The sequence below is a fragment of the Agelaius tricolor genome, unplaced genomic scaffold, assembly GCF_023055355.1.
Source record: "Agelaius tricolor isolate 1412-34295 unplaced genomic scaffold, bAgeTri1.0.p SCAF_1, whole genome shotgun sequence".
NCBI lineage: Eukaryota > Metazoa > Chordata > Aves > Passeriformes > Icteridae > Agelaius > Agelaius tricolor.
The window spans coordinates 113,266,266-113,289,023 of NW_027269261.1; the positions used below are offsets into that span (position 1 = coordinate 113,266,266).

The window sequence follows — 22,758 nt, forward strand, 5'->3', positions numbered from 1 at the left end:
ACTGAAGCACTACTTCAGAACTCCCTGTGCTTTCCACAAGGCCCTTCAGCTATCAGAACAGGTTAACAACATCCAAACTCTCCTGAGAAGTGAAGTTTTAGGAGGTGCTCCAAGTACCAATATACTGCCAACACCACCTGTGCCACCACCTGCTTGGTGATATCACCCAGGCAGGTAGAGGCTGGTTTGCACACAGAAACCAAACTACCTCCCCCCTCTAGAGATGCATCAAGGTTTTATAAGCTCTCATAATCATATTTAACTCATAAAAAACAGCCCCCTGTAGTTTTACCACTTCTAAAGTGGGGGTTTATTATGCTTTTTTTGGTGTGTTGAAGGTAGTTAACTTCAGAATGTCTCAACTTGACTCTCAGGTATCATATTCAGCTGGGTTTACACCAACCAGATTTTTAAAATCACTGGGTTTGTGCTCTTAATTGCTCTTCCTCAAACAGAATTCTGGAGGCTATGAAGTTTTAATTGTCCTGGGGGAAGGGATGGGTGTGTTTTGTTTCAGATACAGCAGCACACTGCTGCTCAGCAGAGCTGTGCCCACAAAACAGACCCTGATTTTCCCAGACCCCACTCCCAGAGATTGCCTTGCCCTCAACTGGCAGAGCTCAGGAACAGCTGGGGCAGCCAAGAAGAGCTGCCTATCCCCAGGGCCTACAGTGGGATCTCAAACTGAGTTTATACTACTGGGGAACTGGAATTATTCAACCAAACACAGCCCTCAGACCCTGCCAAGTTTACATCAAGTAACTGTGGAAGCACACAAGTTAATAGCAGAAGAAGGCAGTGTAAGTTGATAACACTCTTAGCTCCAGCCTAGCTGAAATCCTGCCATCTGCATGCCTGATCACCAGTGCAAAGTCCAAGGTTTGAAAATGTGCAGCTCTTGACCTATTATGATTTATAAAAGCCATTTCTTATCCTGGGCTGTGGGACACAAAGGTTTGTGTCTCACTGCTTTTGGCTGCCCTGCTCCCATTAATTAATCACTGGGTAACAGCTCCAGTCATTTACTTGTTGTTTACTATGGTCCACTTACACTCATTGCAGGGAATTAGTGTGTGTTGAGTGTCTGGATAACAACCTAAGATACAAACACAAAGCACTGGTAGATAAAAATTATAAATAGAGATTAAATGTCTGCCATGAGTGGAAAATCTGAATCGTGCTCAAGAGGCTGCCTGACACTGTCACACGTGGCACAGATGTCACCACTCCAGACAAGGTGCTCAAGGACAGGGCACAGCAGCAGGAGCCAAAAAACTCAAGCCTTGCCATGTCCACTTTCATGGAATCACAGAAAAATTTGAGTTGGAAAGACCTTTAAAGGTCATTTAGTCCAACACCCCCTGCAATGAGCTGGGACATCAACTGGATCACATTGTTCAGAGCCCTGTCCAAGCTGACCTTGAATGTTTCCAGGGATGGGGCAGACACCAATTTCCTGACCAACCTGTGCCATCCTCATTGTAAAAAGCTTCTTTCCACAAATTATGCACTGTCCCAATGTCCTGAACTGCATCAAAGTTCTCCCAAACAGAGCTGGATCTGTGCTGGGATCCTTTTTGTGGCTGTCATTTAGCCAGAGCAGCTGAGCCTGTGACCTCCTGCAAGTCCTCACAGTTCATAAAGCTGCTTCTGAAAAATGTTTTTAAGGCATAAAATTTATCTGTATTTATCTGTATAAAATATCTGTATTTATCTGTACCTCAGCAAGGTTGAGGCCTCAAAACTATCCCAACAGCTTGACCAACCCAAGGTCACATGCAAAGTCTTTCAGAAGAACTCATCCAGGGTCTGCCAGATCCCTGTGCTGTGGGTTCCAAACCCATCCTTAACTCCTTTCATTGTAAAAAAAAACAAATTCCCAAAATTGTCATGTCAGAGTTTCTTGCATCTCAAGTGGGTTTCACACAGCTGACTCACAGGACAGAGATCACCAGGACCCTCCTGTCCCACTGTCTCTAATCACACTCTGCTTCAGGGAACTGCACTGGCAGTAAAAAAGAAATCACCCTGCTGCCAGAAACAACTGATGAAATAACTTCTCTGGAGTACTGAAAATCCAGTTGTGCTGAGGAAATTCACTCTCCAAGTGAAGCAGGGACCTCAAGGAGGGCTCTGGGCTCAGCATCAGCAGGGCCAGGAACACACCTGGTTATGGACACCAGCAGTTTTCTCACAGAAAACACTGCAGGAATGTGGTATCCACAAAGGATTATTGCAGCTCAGATGCTGACTGCTTGTGTCACACTCACTCCTTCCCACAGCAGGTCACACCTCCCAGAGATAAACAAACCAGTCTGTGCTCACTCCCCTGGCCAGCCCTGCTGTCTCCTACACAACTGATTAGGGGAGAGTTTCCCCTTCAAATATATGAAATAAATGGCAAAATACATCATCAAGAGAAGGCCACTGCTATGTGCAGCTCAAATCTGCTCATAACCCTCAACTCTGCTATTCATCAAGTCTGACTTGAGAACTGGTTTTCACCTTCACTGATAGATTTGTTCAGCAGCTCTGCTTTGCATTTCTTTAATGTTTCTTTCAGGAGAGGTTTTTAGAAGCACCTGGAATACGTCAGAGCCTGGAGAAGAAAGTTAACTGACTGTGTTTTAATTCTTCACTTTGTAAGCAAAGTCCCAGATTCAGAGAACAAGTGCTTGCAAAGGACACCTATCAATTTAGGAGATTAGCACAGCTTGTTTACAGAAAACCTGCAAAGATCAAAATCATAAAAAAAAAATCTCTGTGTTGTCTTGAGTATTAAGAAAAAAACAAAACAAAAAGGAAAATGTTTCTGAAAATGCAGCTTCATGCCATTTGAGATGATCAATAATTCAGGAATTTTCTGAATTCTCTTCAGAGTGGAACTAGTTAAGTTTCCCTGCGTATTGGCATTTGCTCAGCATTCCTGTGTGTGGGTTCCAAACCTGTGGGGATTTTATTTGTTCCAGCAGTGCTCCAAGGCTGCCCTCCACTGCACGTGTGTTTAGCATAAACTAAAGCCAAGTCCTGGAGATCTCCTATCAATTAAGGCAGAGACAGGAGGACAGGGCTGGGTTGTACAAGCAGAATAATTGGGAAGGGTACCAGAACTGCACCCTGGAAAGCTCTGTGTGTATTTAAAAACAACCCAAAAAATGACTTCTGCGTTTTACTGTTGATGGGTTTGGGGGTTTTTTTTAATGGTAGTTTGGGTGTTATGTTTTTAAGAACTGAAAAAACTGAATTGAAATTTTTGCTCTGTAACTTCAGGAAAATAAGGGTGGCTTTTTTATTCCTTCCCTCCCTATGTGTAAAAAACAGGAAAGGTAATATTTCCAAACCTTGCAGAGGCATCATCCATCAAACCACTTCAGCCCATCTGCAGAGGGCTCATCCCTGTGCTCTCCTCCCTCTCTCCTTTACTGTAGAACAGAGACACATCAGCTCCTGAAAATGTTTCCCCACCCTCCATCTAACTTTGGAAGCTCAGACAGCATCTCTGAGAGAAGTTTACATTTCTCTCTTCATCCTCTGCCTCCTGACCATAACCTGGCGCCCAAGTACAATTCTTGTGGCAATTTAAGCAAATTCCACACGACTTAAAATTAAATTTGATAAAAATTTGGCAGCTCACCTGCCCCAAGAGGGGCTGAACCCCCAGCCCTGAGCAGGCTGCAGTGATGTTAAAAGGAGCTCCAAACACCAGGAGAGGAAATTCCGCAGGAACTATTATTAGCTCCTGTTTATACTGTCATTTTTCTTATCAGTAGGAGATTATTTATACAGAGCCCAACCCAAGTGCTTCTTGTTTATCTTATTACAGACACCATTAAAAAAGTTTCTATAAAAAGCAGCTCCTGTTTTTAGGACTAGCACTAGTAAGTGTTATGCTAAGTTTTTGCTGCTTATCAATCATTCTTTATTTTCAAGTCACTTCTTAATACCCTGTTACTATTTTTCAACCTGACCTGTCCTCTCCATACACCAGGCAGCCCTGTAGAATGTCTTCCAGGTTTAATTTTTCCTGTCAGATTCATTATCTAAATGACTTTTAGAGTTTCTGGTAATTTTATAAGGATTAAGAGAGCCTCAGCATTTTTCTACTGCAACAGCTGACTTTAACCCTCAGCTCTGTGTTCCTCTCTCCTGCATCCTCCCTCTCCATCACTTGCCTTGTGCTACAACAGGAAAAACAAGAGGAAAAGCTGTTTACTGATGCAGAACTGCTCTGTAGGACTATGGATTCTGTAAGTGCTCTGCAATGTTAGAATTAAGATGGGAAAAAGGAGAAATGTGTTTTTGAATTAAAGTGTAGTTTGAAGAATTAGCAAAATTAGGCAAAAAGGAGGTTTTGAGGGGTCACAGCTGCAGCAGAGGTTTCTGCACCAAGGACAGAACATGGCAAGTTACAGAATGGGGATAAATAAGGTCATAAGGACAGAGGAAACAGAGAATTGGTGGAGGTTGTAAGGAAAAGTTGCCAGCAGAGGTAGCCAAGCCAAGCCACTCTCCTGGACAGAACCAGCCATAAATTTTTCATTTCTTTCTTGCCTCTTTCCCAGGGCAGAAGAGATGAAGACTAAAAGCCAATTTTTCTATTTTCCTCTTGTACAAGTAACTTTTTACAGAAAATCTTTATCAGTAAGACTAAGGCTGTAAATCCTGAGGTGATGCCATTTGGGATCACACACTCTGCAAAGCCTCTGCCTATACAAACTGTTTTTTTACTGAACCAGAAGTGATTTCCAGACATTCCTTGGGAGTCTCTTCCCCAGCTGAAAGGGATGTTGGAGGCATCTGAAGAATATTCCAAGTCATCCAGCACTCATCAGGCTGAGACAGCTCTGGAAGGGAGAGCCCTGGGATGCTCTGCCCCGGATCTCTGTCCAAGATATTTCAGCCACTCCTCACCACTCCCTGCTTTGGAGAGGAAGCTGATGTTTCTCCCTGCTAGAGCTGAGCACACTCTTTAATCTGGTTTTTCCAAACATCTCTCTGAGATTTACCATTTCCCTCAGATAAGCCATTACTATGTACTTAGGGGTGGCACATAAGTGCTACACATCTGCTTACACAAGGCCAGGGGTTGATTTAAAATGAATCAGCTCCCACCAAGCCCAGGGAGGATGACTGAGATGCAAAGATGTACTGGTTTCCCATGGATTTGGCTCAAAAACAAGACAATAACCCAGTGCCTTCAGCTCAGCCCCCATTCTGTCCCACTGACACCCTGCAGTATTTCTCTGGTCCCTCTGTGAGCACACTGTGGGTTGAGTGGGATGGGTGTGAAATCCAGGCAGCCACGTCTCAAGTGGATGGGTTGGTGTCATTTATTCACAGGAGGAAATAAAGAGAGCTCCCAAAAGCTAAATTCCAACTTAATGGCTACTGAAATCCAAGACAACAGGCTCAGGATGGAAGGAGGGAAAGGATCAGGTGTGAAGAGATTGGTCTTGCCTTTCCTACAGCTTCTTGCAGGGTATCAAACACATGCATCAAGGGTTAATTATAATTAATCAGTTAATTATAGTTAGATCCATTCCTTTCACTGACACAGACTTGGGTCTGGTGTGGTGATTCTGATTCAATGACCCACAACTGGCCAAAAAAACCCAAACACTGGCTCCCTTTGGAAAGACTCCTTTTGTGCAATTTTCCCCTCTTTGCACTCCTTCTCTTGCAGGGGAAGCCAGCCTGACTTGCTGGGTGCTACACAGAGGTTAATTCAGAGATGGGCTCTTCCAGGACTATATTCAGGCAAGGAATGAACAAAAGCAGGAGAGTGACCCACTAACTACCAAAATTTTAAAGTTCACATACAATTTAAGCAACTCAACTTATACATTAATTTTTGAAGTATTTGTGCTAACATCTGATAAGGCCAAAAACATCCCTTACATTTACATAAATTATTAATCTCATGATTTTCAGGATGAAACTGAGCCCAGGGAAAGACAAGTCATTTTATACAGGGTCACAGAAGAGTTGGAGACATGAAAAGAATTCCTGGCTCTTTGGCTCAAGCACCAGTTTGTGCTTGCCCACCTCAACTGCTGCCATGTCTGCAAAGCCACAGCTCCCAGACAGGGGGATTCCTATGACATTTCAAATCCTGGAAATATCATAAATAACAACTTTCCTCCTACTGCTTTGGCATTCCCAGACATCTAGGTACCTTAAAAATTACCTATTTCAAGATTTTTATCCAAGCTTGGGTTAAAAAGTTAACAAATCTTAGAGGTGTAACATGGGACTGAGCTTTCTGAACTTTATCATCAAATCTTCATCCTCAAGAAAGGGCTGGAGTGAATCCAGGGCAGGGAACGGAGCTGGGGAAGGGGCTGGAGCACCAGGAGGGGCTGAGGGAGCTGGGAAAGAGGCTCAGCCTGGAGAAAAGGAGGCTCAGGGGGGACCTTGTGGCTCTGCACAACTCCCTGACAGGGAACAAGGGACAGCATGAGAGGGAACAGCCTCAAGCTGTGCCAGGGCAGGTTCAGGTTGGATACTGGGAACAATTCCTGCCTGGAAAGGGTTGTCCAGCCCTGGCACAGCTGCTCAGAGCACGGGTGGAGTCCCCATCCCTGGAGGGATTTAAAATCCCTGTGGATGTGGCACCTGGGGACACAGATCAGTGGTGGCCTTGGCAGTGCTGGGGGAGGGATCAGACTCAATGGTCTTAGAGGGCTTTTCCAACCAAAATGATTCTGAGGCTGTTCCAGGCAAGGCCTGTGTGCTTGGAAGGGAGAAATAACAGCACCTCACCCCATGGAGGAGCAACAGGACTTTGTTACCCTCTCTGTAAAGCTCAGGGAACACACCCAGGGAAGAAGTGGCACCACTGCAGTGAGTTCACCTGTCTGGATGTGAGAGAGAAGGCTCAGGGCACAGGGCACCCAGAACTGCTGCTCTTTCCAGGTAAAACCTGAGCTGGTCTGGTCATCCCTCAACATCCCTCTGGATTTTCATTAATTGTGACTCAAAGGATGGATAAAACTTTCAACTCTCATCCTCCCAACTCCTGGCTGCAGTGGTACCAGCTATAGCTGTGTCTCCTGACTATTCATATACTTTTTAATATATAAATACACATTTATCTCTCTCTCTCTCCATACCCAGAGATGCAGATATGCATCTATTTGCCGCACTCAACAACAATTTAAGAATTAAGGAAAACCGTTTTCATTTTAAGATAAGAACTTCAGGCTTTATTATAATGCTGTAAAATAAAATCTGCCAGCACAAGCCACAGGAAAAAAAAAAGGAAAAAAAAAAAAAGTGATTCACTGGGGAAGTTCCATGATGTGCAGGACAATGGGTCTTAAATCAAAGGCATACATTATTATGACTAAGCTGACAGATCTGCACTGCAATGCAGAAAGCCAAGTGATATTCCAACATCTGCACCCTGCTCAGACAGGCAGTTCAGACACAGAGATTCCCAAAATGAGGAAAGGACTCCCCTCCCCGAGCTCTTACCTGTTACCTGTGCAACAACTGCTTGGGAAATTCTCCGGTTGGCGAGGAAGGCTTTGATTTCCTCCTTTATCACACTGCTGTCCCTCCTACCAAAACAAAACAACAACAGGACACACAAAAAGAGGGACAGACCAAAGTGCACCTGCAAGATGCAAAATGGCTTCATTTCCTTTATTCAGGGGGCAAGGAGTGGGGAAGGCTGGCATTAAAACAGCCCAAGTGCCTCGGTGCTGGACACTTCTTTTAACAAGTGTCACGTTTGATCAAAGTACCATAGCAGGAGAATGGATGACTCATGTCCCATATAATTCATATTAGGTGCAGCACTGCCATATGGAATGTACAAAGTTTCATTACACAGGGATGAATAAATCTCTCATACCAGCATAAAAACCTCACTCGTAAAAATGAGGCAGAAAAATAAAAAATAAAGGATAGCGGGGGCTGCATGGTTAGTTGCCCAAATGAATATGCATACACCAACCTCCACCAGCATCCCAAGGAAAAGATCCAAAATTTTGCAGCCTCTGTCCTCACACCCCCTCCTTCAGTCCCCTACTTAGTCCAGAGCTTGCACCGAATGAACTGAGGTTTTTGTGTCATTTTTACAAGGTCTGCACAGGTAGTTCAGAAGGGGCTAAAACTGTGCTAAAAGCAAATAAATTGGAGGTTGCAAAAGTACTGTGATACACAGCAAATTTCAACTGCAATAAACACATACTTTGCCCCTCCTCTTCCTCTCTCCCTTCCTGAGAAGGGCAGACAATTAAAATGAGCCTTTATTAGGCCTTATGAGACATTTTCCTTCCCCTTCTCCCCTCCTGCCCCAGCTGCATTGAAGGCAGACTCAAGCTTGCAAACGTAAATGCAAAATGAATGCTGTGCTGTGGGTTCATTTTTATTTCTGTACCCAACACTCATCATCCATATGCCTGCAAACACAAGCAATTTCAGTTTAAATAAGCACTAAAAGCATTACCTGAGACTCACTGCACAGGAACCCAAACCTCAGCCATGGGAACTTGGCACTCTGCTGTACTCACCCCCTTCCTGCACAATTCCATCATCCTGCAGCCGACAGCAAATGAGGTTGATCGGCTTTTCTTACTGCTCATCTCTAATCCTCTCCCCCAAAAGCCACATCTTTCCCTGAAATCTCCAAACTACTTCCAACACATTTCCATTCTGGAGCTTATGGACTCCAGTCCTCCCACAGGTACTTCAGGAATAGTGTAGTTTTGGGGGGGGGGGGGGGGGGAATAAATTCCAACATTATGACCAAAATTGTTTGGAGACATTTGGCCTTTCCTCTTAACTTCTTTGTGCTCTCAAAGCCCACTGACTGACTTTCATCCTCAGGAGTATAATCCCCTCCTTTCATCTTTGCCATAATGCTGAAAAGAAAGCTTCTAAAAGTAAAGGAAGGTCAGCCCTGAAAAAAAACCACCCCAAAGGCTCTCAGAGAAAACTTCTGCTTCTTCGTTATTTGTATTTTTCTGCATCATTCTGCAAATCCCGGCCACAAACTATAAACAAACAGCATGCATCCTCTCCAGATCCCACTGGAAAGCACTGACCAATCCATGCTGGATTCCCTACTCTCCCTCTATATGGAAGGAATTACAATGGGTGTGAAATAGTGGAGAAGGAGTCATGTGAATTGATATTTGATCAGAATCCTGAAAAAAAGTTAAAGAGTGCTCTAATATCAATCCAAATTTTTGGTATAGCACTGGAAAAAATATTTCAACAGTCAGACTGTGGGACTGGGGCTGCTTCCACAAGGCAGGTGAGAGGTTCTGGGATGGTGACCCTTGGAGCACTTGAAGGAAGAACTGCCTGATGCTCTCCTGATCATCATTATCATCATCATCATCATCATCAACAAATCCTCATGGAATGGTGTGGGTCAGAAGAGACATTTCAGGTCATTTAGTCCAAACCTACTGTGATAAGCAGGGGTATCTTCAACTAGAACAGGTCGCTCAGAGCCCTGTCCCACCTGACCTTTAATATTTCCTGGGATGAGACATCCACCACCTCCCCGGACAACTGTGCCAGCATTTTACCACTTCATTTGAGCAATCTTCCAACACACCCACTGCTGCACTTCTCACCTCCCCACCTTTTACAGAGACCATCACTCACCTCATCAGCTCCTCCACTTTGTCGTCGATGTCCAAGTCCTCCTCGGAAGCCTCGAAGCTGTAGGACCTCTGGGCCAGGCTGTTGGCCAGGGGGTAGCGGGTGGGCGACATCTTCCCGTTGAAGGCAGACAACCTCTCGTTACTCTCCCTCCCGTTCTGATTCGTAGTGCAAGGCTGTGGGGAGGTGTCGTAACTGTTGCTCGGGGACGGGGACATCCCGGAGTGCTGCGTCTGCGTGGAAGCCGTGGCCGTCGAGGACGATGCCGGCACGTTGTTGGTGCTGTTGCCGTAGGAGCCGCCTCCGTAGCCGGATCTTCTCCCGAATTTGTCGCTGTGCTCTTGGTCCAGACGGTCCAAGGTTTCCAGGGCGTGCAGGATCTCATGCCTGGTCATTCCCGTGCGTCTCAGGCGCTGCAGGAGGTCGATCTGCTCTATGGTGAATCTTGGCTCGTCTGTGTAGTGAGACATGGTTTCCAGCAGGCTGGAAATGAGGGAAAATACAAAATACTTCAGTTCAATAGTTCTACGTGGTACGTGGAAGGTGCTTTATAAATTCTAGTGCAAATCACAGCAAAATCCACCTCCAATCAACTTCAGCTGGACACCTGCCATGAATGCCAATCTCAGTACACAGCAGAAGGGTTCATTTTCCTTGGAGTGCTCCAACAGCATTGCAGACCTCTCCCTACATTCCCCACACCTGCACCAACCCTGCAGTTTGTACCCTTTTGTGCTCTATGGTGAATCTTGGCTCGTCTGTGTAGTGAGACATGGTTTCCAGCAGGCTGGAAATGAGGGAAAATACAAAATATTTCAGTTCAATAGTTCTACGTGGCACATGGAAGGTACTTTATAAATTCTGGCAGCTCCAAAATCCACCTCCACACAGCAGCTCCAAAATCCACCTCCAACCAACCTCAGCGGGACAGCTGCCATGAATGCCAATCTCACTACACAGCAAAGGGTTTCTTTTCCTTGGAGTGCTCCAACAGCATTTCAGACCCCTCCTGACATTCCCCACACCCTGCAGTTTGTGCCCTTTTTTTTGTTTTTGATAAACCACAGCTACAGAGACTGTGGTTGCTCAGTAATTATGGCTGCAACTTGATCCCAGACAAAATTTTGCCCAGTGTTAAGTACCCACCAGACAGGAATCTCAGATTTCTGTGGGGGCCACAGATCTGAGTTTTTCTGGACAAGTTTTCACCAGTTATGACATGAAATTTATGAATCTCTACTCTTTCAAATCTTAACTACAAAGAGTTCAAGTTGCCCTAACTTTTGTTGCTACCTTGAAAAAAAAAGAAGATAAAAACACACCCAGCGGAAATTCTGGTGGCCTGTAGGACCCAAGTTGATTTGACTGAAGTTGGATTTCTGAAGTTAGGAACTTTTGAACCTGGAATGTTGTCACAGACTGCCTGCCCTGACAAGGAAAAGTGCAGCACATCCAATTACTCCTGAGCTTTCATTTAAAGAAATAAGTCTTCAGCTTTTTCTCCTCTAAAGATTGGCTTCTTAGGTAACTTGACCATCCTGGTGGCTCAACAAAATCATTTTTAACTCCTAAACTTCCCAAGGTGCCACAACAATGAATATTATTTGCTGCAAAGCCCAGAAATGGAACTGAAAAAAATCCCAGTATGCTCCCTTAATCGCGCTTCATTCCTAAGTCTCCTGGCTACAGATCCAAATGTCACACAAAAAACAAGATCTCCTCCTTCAGAACTCTGGATCTTGAGAAGAAGGGATGGCAGATGGAGGGCAGGCAGAACTTGGCAAGCAGAATATGGCATTTTCCATCCTTCTCGGGAATCTTCTCGTGAGTCAAGGGTTTATTGCCATTCCTGCAGGAGAGCAGGGTGAAGAGATCGCTCAAACTCCAGGAGACGTGACAGAGCTGATGTACAATCCCTGAGAGCCAGAGCAAATCATAGCTGAGGGAAAGTCAAGGAAGAATTCCAAGGACCCTGTGAAAAAGGCTGTCAGGCTGAGAGACCTTCCAGGGCTGCCTATTCCTCCCCACAAATTTTGAGGATGACTCCGTATGTCCATTTAGAGGACACAGTCTCAAGCTACGTCAGGGAAGGTATAGATTAGATGTTAGGAAGAAATTTTTCACAGAAAGAACAATAAAGTACTGGAATGTTCTTCCCAGGGAGGTGGCAGAATCACCATCTCTGGATGTGTTTAAAAAAAGACTGGACACGGCACTTGGTGCTGTGCTCTAGTTGAGGTGTTAGGGCATAGGTTGGACTCCATGATCTTAGAGGTCTCTTCCAACCTCATTATTCTGTGATTCTGTGATTTCTGCCCTGGCACAGAGAAGTTCCTAACAGGAGTCATGGAATGACTCAAGATCCATAGCTGGGGCTGAAGAACAACACTGAGACCTGGCTTGTTGGAGTAGAGCTGAAGTAGAGCTTGTAAAGACAAAGCCAGGATACACAAATCCACAAAAATGGCACTTGCAGCCTGGGAAATACAGAAATGAGAAGAAAATCTCATCTTTGCCCTCATCCAGCAACTACTGAGCTCCTTAGATTGTTTTGTGGGAGAAGGAAGCAGGAGGACAATGCAAGGGGATGACTCCCATCCAAGAAAATGCCTGTGTGAGAAGACAGACGTTCTACATCCACATCAGCGCTTCAGCCCAACGGGAATGTGCTGTCCTCCGGAAAACTGATTACTGGAAACGTCCAGGCCATTTAAAATTTTCCAAGACAAGCACCCAGACTGTTGAACCACAGGAGGGCACGGCAGGCAATGCAGCAGTCGACCTGCAACTGACTGGAATTGTAACAACCCCAATTTGGAAGTGGCATCCCAGGCTGAGACCTTCGGAGCTTGGCGGGGAGCATTTGGAACCAGACGTTGTGTTCCAGGTTTGGCCTGTGGAGGAGGCAGGGCTGCTCCATCCTCCTCTCCCAGCTTTGGGAGAAGTGTCACAAGGACTTACTGACTCATCACAGCCAGCTCTGAGCAGCACCATTTTCAAGCAGAAAAACCTCTTTAAACATCTGGCCTTGAGGTGGTTTTCACTGGATACGCCAGCTCACCCTTCCTCAGGGCAACACCTGGTTTGGGCATTTCTTACTGATGTTTCTAATGTCACCATTTCCCAGATCATTTATCTGTCAATACCAAGTTTCATGTGCTCAGGTTCTTTGTTTGAACTGGAGAATTTAATGAGCCAGAGCCTCCAACCAGAATTACCTCCACTCTTCAACATTTAATACTAAAGCATACTTTAAATTATTTAATCATTAATTTATCACAGACGCAGAAACCCAGAACTTTTGTCCTTGTAGCCCCGTGAACTAAAAAACTCCCATCTGACAAAAGCAAGACTTTCCAGATGGCTTCAAGAATGTCAAGCAACACAGAATCATGGAATTACAGAAGGGTAATTGAAAGGGGCTGTAAAATCATTTAGTTCCACCCCCTGCCATGAGCAGGGACAGCTTCCACTATCCTGGGGTGCTCCAAGCCCTGTCCAGCCTGGCCTTGGACACTTCCAAGGATGGAGCAGCCACAGCTTCTCTGGGCACCCTGTGCCAGGGCCTCACCACCTCCTGCAGCAGCCGGTGGCCATGGCCAGCGACTCTCTCTAAAATTTGGGTGTCATTCCCAATTTGTCTGAAGTGCCAGGGCTCAGCTCCTGGATCTGGGTGCCCAGGCCAAATTAATCTCCTTTAGTGAATTACACACAATGATTTGGTGAATCCTAAGTGTCCTTTAGTGAATTCCAGCTAACGAAGTACGGAGTTCTCAGATGCAGGGGCAGGGGTTGACCTCTTGTTGCTCGTGGCCTCAATTTGTCCCTCTTTGACACAGCTGAGCTTGTGCAGGAATTTCAATTCACAAGGATGCAAAAGCTGCTGGGCAAGGCCACCCTCTGCCCCAAGAATAAGATATTCAGTGATTTCCAACTTGTGTTCTGAAGTCCTATTCATCAATGGACTTTAAAGCCTTGCAGAAAGTAATGTAAGAGCAGCAAACTTAATGTCAAATTAACTCCATGATACTGTATTTAACACAAGCACTGGAAAAATGTGGACAAATTGAAAAAAAACCCCAAACTAAAATCAATTTTCTGCTTGTCTGTCCATGCAAAGAATTAGTCCAGCCCTCTGTAACTTTTAAGGCAACTTCTGGGTAATTTTTAAGAGGTAAGAACACCAAAATTAGGGTATCTCCCTGCTGGTCTCACTAAAGTCATACAGAGATGCCCAAAGTGCCTTGCTTATATTTGCACATTCAGTAAATATTGCACTGACACATCTCACTGGTCTTCTTGATCTGGAACTCCTGTTCCCATCTTCATGTGCTTTTCTACACAGCCATGAGATCTAGAAATAATGCTCCTGAGGGACTTTTAGGATTGAAAACAGCTGCAGGAACTTGGAATTTTCCATTAAAACCCCAAAACAAATATTGCAAAATGTGGTATTATTGAACATGTTCCAACATTGCCAACTATCCACAACTTTTTAATGAGTAACTACAGCAAGCATTATTTCAAACTGTTACTCGAGCAGGGCTTTGGTTATTTTCCCTTTTTAAAATATTTTAATAAACTTATCCTGTTTAAAGATCAATTTACAAAGCAGTTAATTAAATCAACCATTTTAGAATCACCCTAATTTCATTCACCTCATTAATGAGTGAATATTCTCCAGCACTTCATCCCCCCCACACACTGCAGTAAGAGCCTCTTATCCTCCTGCACTCCTCTGGCTACCTGTAATTCAATTTATTTCCCTCTCTTTTTCCTTTTGAAATACAATCAACTGCAAAAGTAGCAAGGAATAAAATAAGATAGAGACAAGCAGAATGATTGGGGGGTATAGAAGAAAATCAGGATGGAAAATATTTTTCCTGAGAACAGGTCTGTGGACTGACTTTGCTGTAGGCAAACTTTGCTGCCTGTGTAGCAAAATATCCTCTACATCCCATGCTTTATCTGCTATCAATACTCTCACCACTGACAATGGGCTGTCAAATTTCCTTGGGGAGACACCCAAAAAAAGGCGAGATAACCAAGGGAGAACAGCTGTAAATTTTTTCTCCCTGAAATTTTGCAAGCAAAACCTCTGCAAATTTCTAATTAAGCTCAAAACTAAAAGTGACTGATTTTTTAACAACTAAATCTTGCCCTTTAAGACAAAGTTTCTTTAAGTTCTGGCAGAAAAAAATAATCTAAGTAGCCTAAAATATCAAATTTATTTACGTTCCTTACACTAAGTTGGCAATCATCCCCCCAAAAGATGGTCCAATTGTACCATTCTAAAGCATTAAAACTTCATGGTCATCTTTCACAGCTAATCCACAAGCAACCTGAGGTACCTGAATATCAGACTGAAGGGAGAACTCTAAGGAGATAAATAAAAAGGAATTTATTTCCAGTCCAAACCCACAGATATAAAATACCCAGCAGGTCCCAACCAGCCCAGTGCAGCACCACTCCTCCCCTTCTGAAGGGACTTTGTGGAGTGGAGGCTGTTCAGGGGCTGCTCTCACCAGCACTGCCTGTCCTTCTCATTCCATCAAGGTTTATTTAACCTCTTTTTCTTTTTTTTTAATTAATTTCACCCTTTGGATGTGGGGTTCCCTCCCCAGTTTGACTGTACTGTCCAATTGTACCATTCTAAAGCATTAAAATTGCATGCTCATCTTTCACGGCTCATCCAAAAGCAACCTGGGGTACCTGAATATCAGACTGAAGGGAGAACTCTAAGGAGGTGAATAAAAAGGAATTTATTTCCAGCCCAAACCCACAGATATAAAATACCCAGCAGGTCCCAACCAGCCCAACCACTCCTCCCCTTCTGAGGGGACTTTGTGGAGTGGAGGCTGTTCAGGGGCTGCTCTCATCAGCACTGCCTGTCCTTCTCATTCCATCAAGGTTTATTTAACCTCTTTTTCTTTTTAATTAATTTCACCCTTTGGATGTGGGGTTCCCTCCCCAGTTTGACTGTACTGTCCAATTGTACCATTCTAAAGCATTAAAATTTCATGCTCATCTTTCACAGCTCATCCAAAAGGAACCTGGGGTACCTGAATATCAGACTGAAGGGAGAACTCTAAGAGGGGAATAAAAAGGAATTTATTTCCAGCCCAAACCCACAGATATAAAATACCCAGCAGGTCCCAACCAGCCCAGTGCAGCACCACTCCTCCCCTTCTGAGGGGACTTTGTGGAGTGGAGGCTGCTCAGGGGCTGCTCTCACTAGCACTGCCTGTCCTTCTCACTCCATCAAGGTTTATTTAACCTCTTTTTTTAAAAATTAATTTCACCCTTTGGATGTGGGGTTCCCTCCCCAGTCTGACTGTTCTGATCTCCAGTGGGGATATATGGCCAGAGTGCTCTCTTCCCTTATTTTCCTGCAATGTAGAGAGAAAAGTAAGGAAAAACACATCAAGGGTTTCTCACCTACTCTCACAGCCCAAGCCCACGCTGATACAAGAATCATTTACCCAACACTTAACTTTCTAGGTGATGGAGCACAGCAGAATAATCCCATAAAAACAGCTACGAGTTAAGTCCATGTCCAATTGAACTCGCAGAAGTTCAAAGCAATTCAATTACCCGTTTGGGAATAAGGCCAGACAGCAGCCTTAACACCTCTAACACTTGAGAAAATGGCTCTGGACCCTTTAATGATCACAAGAAATCATTTTTTCCACTCTTCTACTCACTGTAGATGAGTAGGAAGCACTCTAGCATCACTGAGGAGATGCTCTTCTGCAGAGGTCCTTCTCCATTCCCATTAAAATTCACAGCTTTATCTAATAAGCAAAGCTTAAGACTTACAAAACCAGTTGAGCTTTCTGCTGTAAGACCTATATTTGATATAATCTGCATAATATGAGATGTGGGCAAGAGCCAAAGTGTTCAGAACAGGATCCTAAGTCTGGTAATTGGTTTAAGAATGATTCTGATCGAGTCCCATCAACTGAGGAGAGCAGGATGAGGAGAGATGCCAGCATTTCCCCTTGTCTGACACACAGCACAGGGTAGGACACCTCTGCACTGCACTGGCCTGCTCACAGGGACATCCAGCATTTGTCATCTCATTTATTACAGCACCAGCATTTTCCACAACATCAGAGGCACCTCCTTAGTGTCATTCACTGCCATCTCACCATTTAAACGGAAGAGGAAAATCACAACATAAATTGTGGCTTTCCAGTTGAAATAGGTTCTTCCAAAGTACACAGTTAAAAAATCACTTTCTGCAACTCTTTAATTAAACCAGAGTTTTAACTACCATCACACTTGGAAGCTGAACTCCTTAACCTGCCAGATTTTCCCTGTGTGTCTGTGCATCCATGACTGGTGAGAACTGCAGCCTGAGCAGCTCTGGAGGTGGATGTCCTCCTGATACTAAAAAGGGGCATTAAGGATGGCATTGCTATTTCCAAAGCAATGCAATTTGCTTATCACCCAGTCTGACATTCAAGCACCAAATCCACATGAAGTATTGCTCCAGATGCTTCCTATAAGAACCAGCAACTACAAAGAAACTCCACTTCCAGCTGCCCACAGTGATTTTTTAACCCTGTTTTAGGTTATGCAAGCTTTTCTCTATCTCCACACATATTTATGAGATCCAAGGACAAAGTATAGTTTAACTCAGTGCTTCCTTTTCTACACAGAATTCCATGCTGGTGTTGGTTGGAAGGGAGCTTCAAGCTCATCTGCCATGGGCAGGGATGGCACTGAGAGATGAGGCTGATCAGGGCTCCATCCAATGCTTCACCCTATCCCAAAGGATGCAGCTGGTTCTTACAAGACACTCAAAGGAAGGGTTTTCATTGAGCTACAGCTGTTCTACCAACAGCACTGATATGTATCACCAAAAAAATCCCAGAGTGTTCTGAGTTAGAAGGGACACACAAGGATCAAGCCTAGAGGCAGAGACTGTGACCCTTCCAGGGCAGCTCTAAGGCTCTGCTGGAATAGAATTGGGGCATTTAGGGCATAACAGTATCTAGTCTCCTGAAATTCAAGGTTTGGCTTTTTCTGTTCTTACTGAACAAATTAATCTCCTTCAATTTGGAGGGTGGTGAGGGCCTGGCACAGGTTTCTCAGAAGCTGTGGCTGTCCCTGCATCCCTGGAAAAGTCCAAGGCCAGGTTGGACAGAGCTAGGAGCAACCTGGGACAGTGAGTGGCATCCCTGCCATTGGAATGAGATGATCTTTAAGGTTCCTTGCAACACAAACCATTGTGTGCCTCAATGATTCACAGCAATATAAATATTTCAGAACCACCTAAAACTTTGCACCATATTAAGCAAAGCTGCCTTCAAAACCAGGAGCTGATGCTGTGAATTCTGAGGCATAACAGAGGATTAAGGATCTGACTCATCACTTATGCTCATCAGTTGCAACTCCAGTATTTTCAGAAGAGTTGTATCAGTTTTCAAAAGAGAGAGAGAGAAAAAAAGAAAAAACCTCAGGCCTGAAGTGCTCATCATGTCAACGAACACAGAGCCATCCTCACCCATACGTTTGCATAATTATCTCCTGCAGTTGCATCTCTGGCTTCTGATTTTCAAAAAAAAAAAAAAAAAAAGGCCTTTACTCCCATTCATCCTGATTCACAAACAAAATGTAATTCTTGTAATGACTGCTCTCATGCCAGGGAAACGAGAGCCTCGTGCTGCAGCAAGGAGGGAAATCAGGCTCTGAGCTGAGCCCCAGAGCCCCAGCATCAGCAGCTCTGTTTAGGGATGCAAAACAGCAGCTCTGGAATGCAGAGCTCTGCCACACGCCTTCGATCAAAATGGGGACAATTAATAAGAGCAGCCTGAAACTTCTGAAAATAAATCCGGCGTAATCAAATACTCACCGCTACACAAATTAGAGGAGGCAAGCTGAGAGCAGAATATCAACACATCATTTCTTCAGGAGGCTTCAAGTTTCTCAGCTGGTTAAAGAGCCCCAAACCCCGAGTCACTGCTCTACACAAGCTGTTCTTCCACTTATTCTCTGAAATTCTCTGCTGATAAAATAATTTTAATGGATGCTGGCAGTGAGCACACCCAGTCGTTTTGCCACTTGGGTGAGTAACTTACTCTGCTTTACATCTCTGGGAAAGAGAGAGAGAACTTGAGATTGATCTTACAAGGCAAAAATATAATATAAATGGCAATTATTGTCATAATCCAAGTCTTACAAAAGGGACTGACCTCTGACTAAGCACAGGGCTGGCAGCCAGATACTTCTGAATTCTACTCAAGGCACGCACTGATTCACACTGACACCTTATCTGTCTAACCCTAACCTTCCCTACTTCCAAAATCTGGGTTTCCTGCTATTGTTGCAATTCTTCAGCAACAAGGCAGGAATTCAAACTCTGAGCCTGGATTCAAGGGCAGAATGAGGGATCACAGCAGGACTAACAAACAGAGAGAAAAACTGTAGTGGCAGCTGAGTGCTGAACCAGGGCCCAAAGCCCAAACCTGTGCCAAGAGCAAGGAGGAGCTCTTGGATTTGGGAGCCAAAGACTAAACTTTGGATATATAAGCTCTGTAACAGCTCTCAAAGCAGGACTTGTGTGCTTTAGTTACAGTAAATTTTATTAACACACTGAAATAGTGTAATCCATGTGAAGAAACAGTCATTTAAAAAGTCATCAATAAAACTGAGACATGGGCCTGCCCTAGACATGGGACTGACACATCCCTGGAAGTGTCCAAGGCCAGGCTGGATGGGGTTTGGAGCAACCTGGGATAGTGGGAGGTGTCCCTGCCCAAGGCAGGGGTGGGACAGGATGAGCTTTAAGGTCCCTTCCAACCCAAACCCAAAACACTCTGGGATTCTACAATAATTCATCATTTTCAGCCGTCAAGATTACAGGGTACAGTGCCATCTTCTGCCTCCTCCATTTCATTTCAAAATTTGACCAATCCTTTATTAAAATGTAGGCAGAGTCTCAGAACTCTTCCCCAATAATTCTGCCCCCTGGGGTATCTAAATACTCCAATCACAAGATACCTGTGAGGCAGGCAAGTAACACTACAGTAATTTCTGCGACCAAGAGCTCCCAGAGAGGGGCTGGACTCTGGACAAGTCCAAATGACTCCTTCAAAGTCACTCAAGAATTTTGCAAGAAGGCAGAACAAGAGCCTGGCCAAACTCTTGAACATTTTCTTACCCCACATACAGGGTTCATCTATAGCATTACACTTGACAAAGTGCAGGACAACTTTCAAGCAAAGCCATCACCAGGATTTCCACCACCTCTTCCACACATAAAGAAAAAGAGACATTCTGAAGTTTTTCAGGCACCTTCATTCTCCTTCAGGACCTATCACCAGCACTAACAACTAAAACACTTCCTTAAAAGAGAAATTAATTACTTCAGAAAACTAAAATCCAAACCCAGCAAACAGCTGAACCTCACCTACCCCTGTTTTTGTGTTTAACTACAAAGCAAATTATTTTCCACTAGAAAAACAGTTTGTAAGTGCAGTATTACTGGCACAGCCTTAGTGAAGACAGAAATTACACTTGGAGAACTTAGGAATAGATAACAGCGTCTCCTTGAAGAAAATAAATCATAACAGCAAAAACCATGGGCTTCTGGCCACTGCTGCTTCCATACTGGAGTTTTATTTTAGTTAAAAGCATTTCAGAAAGAAATTAATATCCTAATTAATGCTCTTAATTAAGCAACAAACATGTCTTTGTGTAACCCAGACCCAAACCAGGGAAATCTCCTCCATGACAGACAAGACCCAGTCTACATTCCACACTGCCAAGGCCACCACTAACCAGTGTCCCCAGGTGTCACATCCACACAGCTTTAAAATCCCTCCAGGGAAGGGAATCCCCCACTTCCCTGGGCAGCTGTGCCAAACCCTTTTGAGGAAAAGAACTTTACCATTCAACAAGATTTTTTCTTTAGGTCACTTTTGCTATGAAATCATGAATTAACTCATCTGGTTTATCTTAAAGTGAAACCAAGGACTCCGGCAGGACATTGTTTCAGTTAAAGAAGCTAAAAAAGCCAAATGAATGCTCCCAGAGTCACCCACTATTTACACAATACCTTGTCACCGAAGACAAAAGGAGAAAATCAGCTGAGTTTTCTGTTACCTGAGTTTAATTAACCTGTTCTGTGTCACATTTCAAGGACACAGCTCAGCCTGTGGTGATTTTCTGAGGCACTCTAAGTCCAGTGCCCGCTCTTCAATCTGTGCTGACTTGGTAGAGTTTACACTCTTGTTCTTTTCTTCCTGTTATTTTTCCCAAATGATGACAAGGCTTCAATCCAGTCCTTCTCCACCTGCATTATTCACCCTGATTTTCTTTTATTCACTGCCCAGACTTCCCTGCCATTGCTGGCAGTTAAATTCATAAGCACTGGCCTGATCATCCTGGTAAATTTGAAGTGACAACAGTGAAACTGTCTGGTTCTATCAGAAATCATACTTTGAGGGATGTAAAACATACTGATAGTCATAGATCACTATTAACACATATTAATTAATCAATATAGAGTACAAAGCTCAAGTAATTACTCCCATATTTATGGGGAGCCCAATAGAGATAAAGCTGTTGGCTACAGGGCTTAGTTTTAGATGAATTCTTAATTCCTGTGAGGCCAGGATCAAGAGTTCTGGGTTCACACACCTCAAACTCCTCTCCAGCACTGACTCATCCTACTAAGGGTAAAATGAGGCAGTGAAATGATAACTTGCACCCAGGTAACTCCTACTCCTAGGAGTAACCCAACTACTCTCTTACCATAGCAGTTCTGCAACTCTTCAATCTTAATCACAATTTTAAATTCAAACTTTTAAATTTTTTTAAGGCTCCATTTTCTTCTTTCCCCTTCACAATCCCATTTACCCTTTTTAAAAGATATCTGTGGTTTAATCTGGAAACGTTCTATCTAAATGGGTCATCTTGGCCCATTTCCTCTAATTTAATACTCTCTAATCCCCTCCAAATAAGTTCCCCCCAGTTTTCCCTCAGTCAAAAATGATTAACCTCTACTTCTACAGCATCTTCCATGGCCATATTAACTGCACATACACTGGAATAAATCAAGGAAGCTGCTACTGCTCTGCTGGGAGGTGGCAGCAGAAAACTGCACAGGGGCAGAACATGACTGAAATTGAGCTAAAGCACAGGAAATTCAAGCTATGCAATTCCCAGTTTGGAAATTTCTGACCAAAGCCTGACACAAAGCTGTGAGATGTCCTTGTATTCACTCAAAGCACAGAGGAGCTCTGAGGTCACCCAGCAAACTCCAAATTACTGGGATAACAAAGATGCCCAGGGTGATGTGGCCTTACCTTCAGACTTCTCTCCTGCTGTGAACCAGATCTTTACAATTTCAAGTGGTGATTTTAATACTGAACTCCAACATCCTTCCAGCTAAAAGGAAGAAGAGGAGGTGGCTCAAGGGACTGGCAGCAAAGTAGGAAACCACCAGTTTTGAACAGAACCCTAAACCACCAGCAACAGAAAATCACTAATTAATGGCTTTTTGAAATCCATTGGAGTTTGGTTTCCAACACCAAATCCCTGTCAGTCATTATTTTTTGCTGTGACTCCTTCTACAGAAGGCTGTGGCTGCACTGCCACTTGCACTATCACTGTCCAGGGATAGATCTTCATCCTTGAGATAATCCATCAGGGAAAATGTGATGCATTCCCAGCAGCCCAGTTCCTTGCTACCTATCCTGCAGAAAAGGTTTCTCTTTCCAGACCTGACAGAAGGAACAATCTGAAATCAAGAGGTCAAAGTATCTCAGGAATCTGAGGGCAGGGGATGAGCATTTGGTTGTGCCTGTAACAGGGATATTGTGAACAGCCATACAGGACTGGCCAGTGACAGCACAGTGCAGGTCAAGCCCTTCCTTTCAGCCTGACAAGCTTCAAAATTTGAATTCATTTGCTTATTTATTGAAGAAACAGCATGGGAACCAATGAAATTGAAGAGATATGACAGAACTGATTTGAAATTACACAATGAGATTTGGACAACCTCGGTTGGCACTGAAGATACTTGAGTTGCTTGGACCAAGACATCCAGCACCAGGATTAGGTGAGGTGCCCCAGGTTTTTTGTCTCTGCCAGAGGCTACTAAATTGAAGGTGGCTCATCCCTTTC

General features: G+C 44.1%; 1 protein-coding gene across 7 annotated transcripts in view; it reads right to left on the reverse strand.

The window, feature by feature from the left end:
* Positions 1-22,758, reverse strand: part of HMBOX1 (homeobox containing 1) — a 124,123-nt gene that overhangs the window by 53,249 nt on the left and 48,116 nt on the right. For 6 of the 7 annotated variants that reach the window (XM_071447974.1, XM_071447941.1, XM_071447966.1 and 3 more), the window contains exons 3-4: positions 9,625-10,104; positions 7,477-7,562 (exon numbers count right to left, since the gene is read on the reverse strand). In XM_071447974.1, coding sequence (XP_071304075.1) covers positions 7,477-7,562; positions 9,625-10,104 — 566 coding nt within the window. Of the gene's footprint in view, positions 1-7,476; positions 7,563-9,624; positions 10,105-21,938; positions 22,021-22,758 lie in introns of all 7 variants that reach the window. The other variant, XM_071447958.1, reaches the window with a different exon arrangement.